The 13724-nt window shown below is 41.9% G+C and overlaps 1 protein-coding gene across 5 annotated transcripts in view; it reads right to left on the bottom strand.

The window, feature by feature from the left end:
* Positions 1 to 223: 223 nt before the first annotated feature.
* The window catches only part of GPD2 (glycerol-3-phosphate dehydrogenase 2), a 132398-nt gene continuing 118897 nt past the window's right edge, over positions 224 to 13724 (bottom strand). For all 5 annotated transcript variants that reach the window (XM_075933428.1, XM_075933429.1, XM_075933427.1 and 2 more), the window contains 4 exons: positions 11603 to 11715; positions 11428 to 11506; positions 11223 to 11321; positions 224 to 3288 (listed from right to left, as the gene is read on the bottom strand). In XM_075933428.1, the coding sequence (XP_075789543.1) occupies positions 3163 to 3288; positions 11223 to 11321; positions 11428 to 11506; positions 11603 to 11715 (417 nt within the window). In that variant the 3' untranslated portion in view covers positions 224 to 3162. The remainder of the gene's footprint in view (positions 3289 to 11222; positions 11322 to 11427; positions 11507 to 11602; positions 11716 to 13724) is intronic.

Raw genomic sequence — 13724 nt, 5'->3', positions numbered from 1 at the left:
GGATACTTACAGAATATCTCACCAGCAGCAAACGAATATACCTGATAGTGTTAAATCTATATTAACTTTTATGATTTGTAACCAGTGAATTCTAAATTAAATATGTACTTGCCAATTACACTATTTTTTTAAAAAGTATCTATTTTGCACCTTTATTTTAAACTTGTTTAAGTCAAAGCAAAGTTATTTCTGTAACTGCCAGTAACAAAGTACCCAGGAGTAGACCATTTTAATCAGTTTTATTGATTCATGCTTTCAGTTCTTATTCAGTTAAAAACAAGGCACATTAAATATATTCTCTTATTGCTCTGTAAATGCATGCAGCTCATTCTGTATATCAAAAGTAATAAATAATGTCAATAAAACATTGTGACAATTATAAAAAGGACAGCCCAGCCTCAAATACAGTATTTAACTGTCCAATTGATAGCAATAACCCACTACAATACATAAGTGCCACATATAAAAATATGCAATATACACCCCACCCACCCACCCACACACACACACACACAAAATTGGGCTGATAGTTTTTGTTTAAAGAGTAGTTGCTGCACACTGGGTTAGAATAATACAGGCCAATGAAATTTTACAGCTGAATTGACCTGAAGAGTACATCTTGAAAAATCATTGTTTCAAAACTTTAAAACAGTGTTGGGATGAAATCAAATAATTTTGGATTGTATTTCCATTTTACTATTTAAACCAGTATAAACAATGTATGCAACTTTTTCTGCTATACAATGTAAGTACTTATACACATTCTACTGTGCCACAAGAGACCAAAACAGCAGAGGACTAAGAAAGTTATTGCATCTAAAATTCAAAGCAAATCAGAACAGGACAGGCACACAGCCATGAAAATCCCTTTACATTCTGCATATTATATTAAGTTAGTAAATAAAAAAACAGCAAGTAGTATATTGGATGTGTGGTACACAGTATTGGCGTTACAGCAAAACCTCAATTATCATTCTTAACAGTATAACTTAAGGGAGTGGAGGGGAACTATTAAAGGTGTACTGAATCATAAGAAATGTGTTAAATACAATGGCTTTCTTCATCTAACCTGAAAAGGACTCTTCTGTGTCACTTGTAGCCATTACACTTTAAAAATTATTGGTAACATAATGTCTTTTTGAAAAATACAAAACTTAACTCTGTATTATTGTACATTGATTTCTCCCAGTTCTAGAATGTGCAGCAAAAGGTTGTTGTGTTCTTTACTCTTTAGTTCAAAAGGACATTTGGCACCAATAACTTTATATTGTAAAAATACAGATATATATTTTATCCAGTGTATGCTGACATATTTTAATGCAAAAGCTTGATAGAGAAACAAATCCAAGGCCCTTTTTGTTCATACATAAACCTCACGTTGTCATCAAGTGTCAATTCACACAGATTGAGCCATACTAGGGTGTGCTCAGTGATCTCAAAGACAAAAAAGTTAGTTCCCCACTGTGATGTGTGCAAGAAAGTACAAAGCATCTTAATGTTAGCAAAATCTAATAAAGGAAAAATCATTTTAAAGCATTTCACCTTGGGGCTTTTTAGAATACAGTCTTCCCTCCATTTTTTGTTTAGACTAAGTGCTGTATATTTGCCCTTAACTGATAAGTTCAGATTCATTTAATAATTTTAGGTGGGCTTTTCCTTCACCCATATTTAGATCAATACAATTTGTAATAGCTGGAAATGTACTAGATGAGAAAATTCAATCACCTCACCATTACCACCTGTAGTTAGTACTGTCATCACAGTTATTTTACATCCTGAGCACCTAAATATTTTGCATACAATATTATTTTACTTGTCTACTATTCAGAACTGCACTGCTTAGAGAATATTAACCTCACATCATGTGCCCTTAATGGATTAAAATAAATCAGATTTTGCATTTAGTTGTGTATATGTACGCTGGCACTTTAAATTCAAGGCTTCTGCTTTGAGATGTAAACTGATATTTATACTCAGGACTATTATGAAAAGTACTTACCAATAAAATATCCATTATTTTTTTCCTCCCTGCCACAGATCAAGCAGAAACCCTCCATTTGATCTTAATGCTGATCATAGTCAATTTCATAATAGGAAGAGTCACAGGGCAAATAGCCAGGTGCAGCATGTGCGAGAAAGGCTCAAATAAATAGCCCAAAATTGGTGTTCTCAACTTTGCATTAATTTGCTGAATAGCCCTTACCGCTTTTTCAGTAAGCCCTGCTAGATCACCAAAACAACTTTCCCATTTAAGTGTACATTTTGCAAATATTAACTGACTAAGATTAGAGTAATATGGCAAAGCTCTTGTTATATATACTTTCAGTATTTGTCTAAAAAACCCAAAAACAAACAGTACGAGAATTTACAAGATACGCCAATATCTGCTCGACAATAGCATATACTGAAAACAGACTGGTTTCCACACATAGGAGTGAAAGGTATACAGTACCTATATTATGTTTTACTTTAAATTATATCTTATTATGATAATTTTGGTTTTTTTGCTTCCATCTTGTGCTCTTCCAGCCTCATACTGTCAACATTTTATTGACAGAAATGTATCTGACAAAAAAATTGATGCCACTGAATGAGTACAACACTGAGAAGCATTGAAGTGACTATGCAGCATTCCATAAATATCACTATGATTCTTTATCAGGATGTTTAATTTAGAAGTGCTCAAGATATTTTTTTGTGGCAACCTCCTGAAAACCTAAATGTGAACATTTCCCCTTTCCCCCATGAAAACTTTTCTTTTTCTGACAGGCACTTTGAACATGCCTAATACTTTTAATTAAAGTAGATTTTAGGTAGCAGTTAATCTGCATGCTTAAAAAGAAATGGTGCATAGAGAATATCTAAGAGCTTAAAGTTGTGAGAGGGAGTGTCTGAACAACCCTTTTCTAGACTCGTCTGAATTCTTGCAAATAATTTCCATGTCTGAAGTCTGCCCAGTCCAAAAGGCCACATTTTGGAGTATTAATATAAGCACAGAAAATAAGGAAAAAGATAAATGCACCCGTTTGTTTTTGTAAAAGCTACCTGACCACCAGCTACAGATCGTGTAGAATAAACAGACTTTTGAAACCATTGGAATGTTTTTCAGCACTGAACGAGGCAGCGACACATAGCTGTATGCAGGTTTTGCATTTTTCAAACTCACAGTCCACCACCACTTCGATCCACTGGAATAACAACTCTCTGATGTAAATTCTCTTCAGCAGTTTTCATAAGTACAGCCAGTCGGCTTCCTGACACATATCCCTTCTGAATAGCACTCATGAGCTTAAAAAAAAATGTACAACATATTAATGATAGTAGCCATATTTAGCCATGACACAACACTTAAAGAGATTTTAATCCCAAAGGTTGAAGTCTTCCCTGAACTGAGGATTCCATCCATTGGTGGCCAGCCAATAACATAGCTGCAACTGAAGCTAACCCCTCATGTAGATAAGATACATTGCTATGATTGGTGCCGCTTACCCGCCTGCTTGAAATCAAGACATACAAACTGATCTACACCAGTGCAGTAACTATGCACACCAGGGTTGGGCAAGATGTGGCCAGGGTGCTGGATCCAGCCCACCTAACACTTTGATCTGGCCCACGGACTGCACCTGGCCACTTTCTACTTATATCCTGCAGTCCATGCCACCAAATTTCCAGGCTGTGGCTCAGGCAGCAGGACCCTATTTAAATGGTCCATGATTCCTGGTTGTTGCACTACCATGGCAGCGGCCTGAGCCATGAGTCTTTTAAATAGAGGCAGCAACCCTTGGTGGCTGCCAGGCAATATGGTAGTGGTGGGGCCAGGAGCCAGAAGCCCTTTAAGTTGCTGCCATTTAAAGGGCTTGCAGCTTCCAGCATCACTGCTACTGCATTGCCTAGGGTTGCTGCGGCTATTTAAAGGGCTCCCAGTCACATTACTACCCCAGCAGGGGCCGGAGCGTTGAGCCCTTTAAATAGCCACAGCAGTCGGCTCCCAGGGAATGCAGCAGCGGCGGGGTCAGGAGTCATAAGCCTGCTGCTCTGTTTTTACTTCAAAGCCTCCAGCCCCAGACAAGAAGGGACTAGACTTGAGTCTCAAGGTCCCTTTCAGTTCAAGTATTCTATGACTCTGTGATTCTCCTCCTGCTTAACTACTCTTTCCCCTGCCTTCTGCGCTTCCACCTATTCTTTCACCAGTTCTGGACCATGTAAGTGAAGGCAGAAGTAGGCTTTTGTACAGTACTCAAGAAAAATATGTGTTGAGCACAAAATATCCAAATATCTACATAGGTAATGTTCAGACATCTGCCAGATCCTCAGTTGGTGTAAACTGTCATAGCTCCACTCTCATCAGTGAAGTGCACCAAGTGACATAGCCAAGAAACTAGTCTGTGAGGCAACAGACTAGCGATCACAGATGCTGATATGTTCTTCTATTCAGGTCTTACTCTACAACATCCTTTTTATCTTCCTTCCTCCAGTATTGATTTGTGTGGTATCAGCATGATAGCAAAACATTCAACACCCTTTTTACTCCTCTGACCTTTTTCTTAAAAACCAGACTAGAGCTGAGCAAACACTTTATAAAAATGTATCTAATGAATTTAGCTTCAGCATCTGTTTATATCTGTTAGCATAATAATTTCTTCAAAAATTCCTAACTGTTTTAACTCATTAGATAGATTGAAACAGTTTCTGAAAGCATTCATTGTTCAAGCCATGTTGACTGTTCGCAACTGGTCAGAAAAAAAAATCATGTTACAGTGATCACTTGCCACACATTCAAATACAAGTTTACACAAATATTTGCAAACATAAGCTTCCACAAACATTCTTTCAAGGAAATGTGACAGTTTTCAGAGAGCAAACATAAAAGGAGCATATATCCTTATAGATCCATTTTAAAAGATTTACCATCACTTATGTAAGTTCCATACATTTAATTAACTGGGTGGCAAAAATCAAAGGTTTTTTTTATTACTTGTGATTCTAAAACTTAATTTATAGTAGTGCATAATAAGTTACATGCTGTACACATTCATAGAAGATATTCATCCCAAGTGTACAAAAGGCCTCATTATGGCAATGCTGAAGCAACCAGATTTCATTTGTTTTTATTTAAGGAACCTGTTCCAAAATGGGGCATACAGTGCATTTATGAAAAGCAAAGAGGATAAACTAGAAGCCACCAATAAATATAGTTTTAAAAAATTCAAAAAAATGCTGTCATTCACATTTTGGAAATATTAGAAACATAAAATATACAACCTCTAAAAGGAGTTTTGAGCACAATAAATGCTTAATGATTGCCAGTTTTCTGTTTCTTAATTATATACTGTACCCCCACTCACAAAGTTACAGCATAAGCCACTCAAATGAAGAGCTCTGTATAGAAAATGCAAAGTGCTATTTATTCTTCACCAGTTAAAACTCTTATATAAAAAGGGGGAGGAGGTGCTCTAGCTCTCTCAATTGCCTGAAAAGCTGTGTTTGCTTTTGTTTAAGAAAATGTATTAGTATGATGTCATGGGGCTATTGTTTCCATTTTATTTTAAATGTTTTTGGTCACTATGCTTTAGGCAAATAAATCCTCCTTTTTGGCAATGCAGGGCATAACTGGTGAAAATTTTCTGCATTTAGATTCAACAATGCTCTTATCTACAGCTCATCTCCAGAGAGACAATTACCATTTCCTTTCCCTTGATCTTGTTTGTTTAACTTGACACTGTGAAGAAAGGGCTGACATTGACCAAAATCCTCAGTATTAATTTATCACATGTTCGGCATTCATCATCTCTGTGATTCTGGAAAGACCTGGCAGTCATTTGAAACACCTGACCAAGACAGACTATACAAAAACAAACCTGGCTAGCTGGAAACAAACTGCTCACGTAAGGGGAGTCAAAGGGATGGAGGCAAACACTGTACGAATATCTTTACTGACTTCTATTTTCCCTTGTAAATCGTTTGCAGCAAGATGCATAGACAACTGATGCTAACATCTCCCTTTCATGCACTCTGTTGCTTTCTCTCTATAGATAATTCAGAAATTAAGCAGGACAATGTAGATAGCTTACACCTCACACTGAACCTGCGGCTTCTCAGCCCTAATACTTTTTCAGTGAAACTTTTAATCAACAGTCATATTAAGTGTGAGTAAATACTACTGTTTTAACTGTGCACCACAAGCCAAATTGTGCCTTCAGAGGTATGGGTGGCTCACACCCAATCTGAAGGAAGCAAGAAACATGAATCTGAGGGCAGAATTTCCTACTGCTGAAAAGGCTATCCCAAGAGACTACAGGATATGCTGTTTGGGTCTAAGAAGGTTTGTTTCTGCATAGAAGAAACTCTGAGTTTAATAGTGTCTATACATGCAAACCTTAATTCGAATTTGGTAAACCTCATTCTACGAGGAGTAATGCCAAATTCAAAATAGCTATTTTGAATTAAGTGGTGTGTAGACACTTAATTAGAAATAGGGGGCCTCCAGCCCTTCCCAGGGAGCCCTGGTGGCCACTCTGGGCACAACCAGGAAAACTCACTCTCCTCTCCTCCTTCCCCGGAGAAATTAAAGGGGTAGACCTGTGCCAGCCAGTGCCTGTGCCAGCTCCAAGCCTGCCAGCCCATAGCCAGCAGTGGACATCGGGACCTCTGACCCAGTAGCACCAAAACATGAGCCAGCAAGCCACTGGCAGCCAGCCCTCCACCGTTCCCCAGGAGCAGTGTGCCAGCTCCCAGAAGCCTTTCTGGTTCAGGGTGGAGATCATAGACCTTATTCAGGTTTGGGGGGGATGCCCCCAGCGTTCATGATCTCCACACTAGACGGATGAATGTGGCCGTCTATGGCAGGATAACTGCCAGCCTGGTCACCAAAGAACACATGTGAACTTAGGAGCAGGTTTGCATTAAAATCAAGTTGGTCTGGCGAGACCCCCAACACTGGGCCCTGAGCTTCCCCTCCCCCTTCTTCCCCTTGCTTCCCCCTTCCAGAACTCTCCTCTCAGGTTTCCCCCTCCCCTCTCCCAACCTCTCTCCCACCTCCTTTTTCCAGTCTCCCCAGAGGTTCATCCCTCTCCCCCCCACCCCAGTTTTGTTCAATAAACCCAGTTTCTATTTTTCATCATACGTGTCTTTCATTTGACATCAGGAAGGGGGGCTAGGGAGGAGTAAGTGGAAGGACGTGAGGGAGGAATGGGGCACGAGCCCCCGGTGGGGAGGACCACGGAGGATCTGAGGGCTCCTCGGGATGGACACTCTCCCTCAGGACCTCCTGGATCCTGACAGTCCCCCGATGGACCCCCCCAGATGGCAGCCTGCAGCAAGTGCAGCCGGGCTGATGGCAACGACCCTACGAGACGCAATGGCGTGCTCAGGGGCAGCTCTGGCTCCATGTGGCCGAGTGCTATGGTGTCCCGAGTGCAGGCACTCAGGGCACTCCAAGACAGGACTGCTTTGCTGTCCCTCATCGAGGTAGACAAGCAAGCGGGGAACCCTGAGAACTGTCTGTCCGGGGTGGGGATAGGGTCTCTTTAAGCACAGAGCTCAGTTAGCCTCAGGCAGCAGCCCCACACACAAAGTCCTAACCTGATGCACTGCCAGCACTGGTTCCGGCCAGCCTTAACTTTGGTTCAGGATCCACTCAGTGTGGACATGCTATTTCGAAATAGCAAAATGCTATTTTGAAATATAGATTTTGTGTATAGATGCATTATTTCGAATTAGCTTAATTCGAATTAACTATTTCATATTAAGTTAATTTGAAATAGCATTGTAGTGTAGACATACTGTCAGGGATGATCTAGATCAGTGGTCTCCAAGATCACTTTTTAAATCTCAGAACAGGCGAAGATCTACTGCCCCGCCCCTTCCTTGAAGCTCCGCCCCTTCCTTGAAGCCCCGCCTTCTCTATTCTCCTCCTGTCCATCACTTGCTATCCCCAGCCCTCACTTACATACTCTGATCAACAGTTTATTTTTAAATTATGCGATACATACAATTAAAATCACATGTTTATAGTTATGAAATAAATGGTATGTTTTGTATTCATGCTATTTAAATCTAAAATGAAGCATTTATAATTATACATTTTGTGGGGACAGAGTTCTGCGACTGGGGGCAGGGGAGAAGGAACAGGATGCTGGGAGGGCAGAGGACAGGGTGCTAGTGGGGACAGGGTTCTGCAGCAGGAGACAGAGTGCCAGTGGGGACAGAGTTCGGGGAGTGGGGACAGAAGTCGGGGAGTGGGGACAGAAATAGGGACAGAGTTCTATAGCTGGGGACAGGAGAGTGGGGACAGAGTTTGGGGAGAGGGGACAGGAATGGGGACCGAGTTCTGTAGCTGGGGACAGGAGTGGAGACAGCATTCTGTGACTCGGGAGAGGGGGCTGGGGAGTGGGGTGCCAGGGGACGCAGAGAGTCCCCTGCATCTCCCTTCTCCCAGCATACTCCCCCCCCCCCCCCCGCAGGGAAACCAGCGCGCGCCTGCCCCGGGGCCAACCCCTACCCCCCCCCCGCACAGGGAAGCCCCGCACACGCGCCTGCCCCGGGGCCAACCCCTCCCCTGAAGGGAAGCCCCGCGCGCACGCCTGCCCAGGGAGCCGACCCTCCCACCCGCGCAGGGAAGCCGTGAGCTCACGCACGCCTGCCCCGCGGCCAGCACCGCCCTCCCCCCCGCCCCATGCAGGGAAGCCCCGTGCGTGCCTGCCTCGGAGCCAACTCCCCCCCCCCCCCCCCCGGCCAGGAAACCCCCGCGTGCGCGCCTGCCCATGGGGCCGACCCTCCCCCCCCGCGCCGGGAAGCCCCGCGCGAACACCTGCCCCAGGGCTAACCCCCCGCGCCCGCCGGAAACCCTCTGCGCACCTCCCGCAGGGCTGACTCACCCTCCTGTGCTGTCCGGGGGCCCGGCAGAGCAGCTAGCGCACTTCTGGCATTGCCGGAAGTGGCGCTAAGCCACAGGACTTCTGAAGCCGACACTACCTCTTGAGGTAAGTAGTGGGGCTTCTGGGGGGTGGGAGGGAAATGGGGGCGAGACGGACAGGACGCCTTGCGAGCTACTGGTCGAGGCCTCGAGATCGACCAGTAGCTCGTGATCGACCTGTTGGTGACCACGGATCTAGATGGTGCTTGGTCCTGCTGTGAAGGCAGGGGACTGGACTTGATGACCTCTTGAGGTCCCTTCCAATTCTAGTATTCTATGATGCTATAAATCATTTGGGGAGAACAGATGACCCTCCTATCCAGGGCTGGATTAAGGGGGGAGCTAGCCATGCAGCTGACTGGGGTGCCAACCTATGGGGAGGGGGGCGCTGTGCGCCTGGAATCCGCGTGGCGCCCATCAGAGCTGCAATCAGGCTCTGCGCACCCAATTGTAGCTGTAATGTGTGCAGCGCGCCGGGGGGCCAAGCCGCGCAAGCGCCATGCACCCAGGGGCGGAGCCGTGCATGCACCGTGTGCCCATTATCCAGGGCGCAGGAATGGCTCGAGCCAGCCCTGCTCTTACCCTGTCTATTCACTGTAAGAATATAACAACAGCCACACTGGGTCAGACCAAAGGTCCATCTAGCCTAGGATCCGGTCTTCCGACAGTGGCTAATACCAGATGCCCCAGAGGGAGTGAACAGAACAGGAATCAAGTGATCCCTCTCCTGTCACCCATTCCCAGCTTCTGACAGAGGCTAGGGACACCATTAGTATACATCTTGGCTAATAGCCATTGATGGACCTAACCTCCATGAATGTATCTTTCTTGAACTCTGTTAAAGTCCTGGTCTTCACAACCTCCTCTTAGCAAGGAGTTCCACTGTGGCCTCAAACAGCTTCTAAAGACACTTGACACCATGTGAAATTTCCACAGCATGAACAGAAAAGCTGCATAAATTACCACTGCAGAATAGGTCAGCAGTGTATTGCTCTCCTTCACTCCTCAGATTTATTAGGCAATTTTAAGACAGTGATTATCTTCTAGGTAAGGATCTACACATAGATACTTGCTCAGGGTTTGCGTTTGCAACAAGTCACATTAGCCATTTCTGTGTTACTCCCAGTTCAGATCTGCTAGTTTAGGTTTCTCTCTCTCAGCAGCTGGGAGCATGATGTCTTTTGTTCCTTCCACTCAGCAAGTCTTTTAGCTAGGTTACTTTAAAAATATACAGAGACAGCCACCTGCTTTAATGTCCAGAAAGCTGGAAAAGACACAACAGAAGGGAGGCAGACAAACTCCATGTTTAAAAAAAAAAGTCCTCATTCTCTCTCACAGAAGGATAACACCTACTAGCTCATATAGTGTGTACCCTTACCAATGCAGGACAGGCAGTCTATGCTAAGGATGAAATCCTGGCCTTACTGAAGGCAATAAATATTCACAATTCCTATTGATTTCAATGGGGCCAAGTTTTCAACCTCAGAAATATCTTGTTAGTTTGGGTCAGTACACTCAAGTTACTACACTTAAGCTAGACTGGCATTCCTTTTTATGGTCACACTCACTCAAAGCTAGCTTCTAGAGCAGTGTTTCTTAAACTTTTTAAGACTGAGAAACACGAAACAATATTTTTTTGTTAAGAAAAAAAAGGGGGAGAGGTTGGGGGGGAAGTTATTGAGGAAAAAGGGCAGCCATTTTGAATTCTGTTGTTCTCCATGGAACACAGTTTAAGAAACACTGCTCTAGAGAGAATGAGCAAAGCTTGATCTGCACAATTATTTGATTAGCAACTGATGGGTTGCTGTGACATAAGCAGATACATCCTCACTGCAATATTAGCACTGTTGTCAGTATACCCACTGATGGGACTAGCTGGCGAACCCCAACTAGATATTTGTGCATGAGGACAGCAGTTGGATTAGTGATAAAACTGAGTTATACTTCAAGTTAATAAGGTAGTGAAGACAATCTCTTAGTCTCTTTCTCTCCAATGCTTCATCACTATTAAGAAAAGTATAAGCACATGCTGCAGCATTTGCCCTTATAAGAACAGATTCAGATTATGGAAAATTATGTGATCAACACAAAGTCTGTGCTGTAAAAATTGTATTTCTTAATGTTGATACATGCATTGTCCACCATTACGAAAGTAAATTCATATATAAAAAAAATCATGGCTAAAAAACTGTATGGCAAGCCTATAAAATTGTGTATAAACCCTACATCTAACTCTAATAATTTCAAATATAGAAATTATCATCCCTTTCATTACAACTAAAAAAAACCAAGCACCCTACACACTTACCTGCAAAAACTCATTGAGTTCAACCTGCCCATTTTTGTTCAAATCCACCTCATTTAAAATCTCATGAAGTGTATTTTCATCAATTTGAATGCTGATGTTCTAAATAAAAGAACAGAACAAGCAAATCAATGGGATCTGTTAAACATGATTTATACTATATTACACAACTGAGATAAGAATTCAAAAATCAAGAGAGAAATATTACCTCTAACACAAGTTGAACATCCAGTATGGTAATAAAACCTTTCTTCTCTTTATCAAACATGTGGAACCTCTTTTTATATCTGCAAAATAGAATTATGAATGGTACAGATATATGGAAAAGGTTGACAGAAGTCTCTTCCCAGAGACTGGGGAAAGTCCATTTGTACTTTATTTACCTGTCAATATCTGAAGGTATAAGTGTGATTTCAGAGCTGTCTGTTAATTGTTCTGATTTTGCCTTGTAGCCCATTTCATAGTACAGAAACTTTTTAGCAGATTCAAGTTCTTCCTAAAATGGGAAGGAAACAAAGTTTCAGTTCTAGAATAATCCTGAATATTTACACGCTGAATACCTTCTATACTGTAATATTTTATTGACTCCAATCACTTAATTATAATTGCTGGTTCTTAGAGGAGTATCAGCATTTAATAGCCAAAAAGTGCTTACAAGCAAGCGAGGTCATTAAGATAAAGCAGTATTCCATGCTTCACCTAGATCACTTGCTTTGATGTTCAAGTGTTGATTGTCAATTCATATTCACACACAGAGAAATGGAACAAAGATTTTAGGGTCATATCATGTTCTCAATACACACATGCATCTTCCAATGATGTCAGCAAGACCAGAATTAAGAGTTGGTAACTTACATGAATATTTAAATGCTGTGAACGGTCCATAATGGACTCCAATCAACAATAGATATGAGAATAAAAATAAAACCTGACATTATCATCTTCATACAGCAGAATGAAAAGGAGGGTCTTAGTCATAAGTTAAAATGTTTCAGTTCAACTTTGAATTCTTTGCTTATTTAAGAGTTTTAGGTATGGTTTTGGTATTTAACATCTTGTGTGGAAGACCATAAAATGTATATTTACAGAGATTTGCTCTGACCCTTCCAGCCCCTTTTAATATTATAGTCAAATGCAAATTCGTAGCCTTAATCAAGTGATCACATACTATTTTTCAACTATATTACACAGTATATTAGCATATACTAGTTTTCTAAAACCTTTATTACAGTTATGTAGCTTCTTTAGTATTTTGGTCTATGTACGCCATAAAAGTCACCAATACTGTTTACTTACTCAGTGTGCTAAAGGTTACGTATAAATGACACATACCCATAGTATAAATTTTCTAGGCATATCTACGTGTCACCAAAGTTCCAGGGCACATATGTGGCAAAAACCTACATATGTGATTAAGTCAATATCTTACATTGTTGTTTACAATGCTGTTATACCTCTATTGGTCCCAAGATATTAGAGCAACAAGGTGGGTGAGGTAATTATCTTTTATTGGAACAATTTCTGCTGGTGAGAGGGAAAAGCTTTTGAGCTACACAGAACTCTTCAAGTATATGAGGAGACCTGGTGAGCTTATCAGGACTACTCACATGCTTCATGTTAAGCATGTACACATCTTTACAGGATCAGGGATTAATGAATGCTGCATTGATGATGTACTACACTATCTCACCCTCAAACAGCAATAAAGATATACTGGACCACACTGAAAATAGAGCTCATATGTAGGAATGAAACAAATCACCTTTAAAGATGCTACATATGTAATTACAGTAATAGGGTGATCTGCCCCCATGAAAGGGCCAGGGATCATGGGGCTAGTCAGTCCTGTTCTAAGGCAGAGCCCTTAAAATAAACTGGTACTTGGCAACTTGCAAAGGATGGGATGATTGCCTGATAAGCACTGAACTCTTATAAGGGCTGAAAAAACTGATGGAGGAGCACTCTAAGCAGCAGTTTGGCTCCAGCAGCATTGGGACACCCAGACAGATAGTTTATAAGAGGACTAGGAAAAAGCTATCAGAGCTGGGTGACTCCCACAACAAAGTTCCTGGGGTAATGGAAAGGAACCTGGTTTAACCAAATGATTTATGTTGATTGTTTATTTGATTTTTTTATTCTGAATATTGTTGGTATGACCAATAAATGAAGACCCGAGGAAAAGGACCTGATATAGACAGTGGGCAGGGTATCAATCCTTCCTGGGCATGAGAGACATACCACCAGTCTACACTTACAGAAACTGTGTGTTATTTGTATTATTGAAAGTGGTGTGCGATCATGCAACTACAGATTATCACAATGTGTACATGCGAAGGGGGCAAGAAAGGCTGCCCTGCAATCTCAGTGTTGACATTTTCTGACTGTTTTGCAAACTTAGTACTGCTGATTGGTTGAGTGCTATCAAGCTCAACTTCATCATCAGTTCACAAAGGAAGCTTTAGAAGAGGAGAATCAAGATGAGATGCTATACAGGAAAAAACCATG

The sequence above is a fragment of the Pelodiscus sinensis genome, chromosome 7 (genome assembly GCF_049634645.1).
Source record: "Pelodiscus sinensis isolate JC-2024 chromosome 7, ASM4963464v1, whole genome shotgun sequence".
Lineage (NCBI taxonomy): Eukaryota > Metazoa > Chordata > Testudines > Trionychidae > Pelodiscus > Pelodiscus sinensis.
This window is presented reverse-complemented; position numbering and strand designations above follow the sequence as displayed.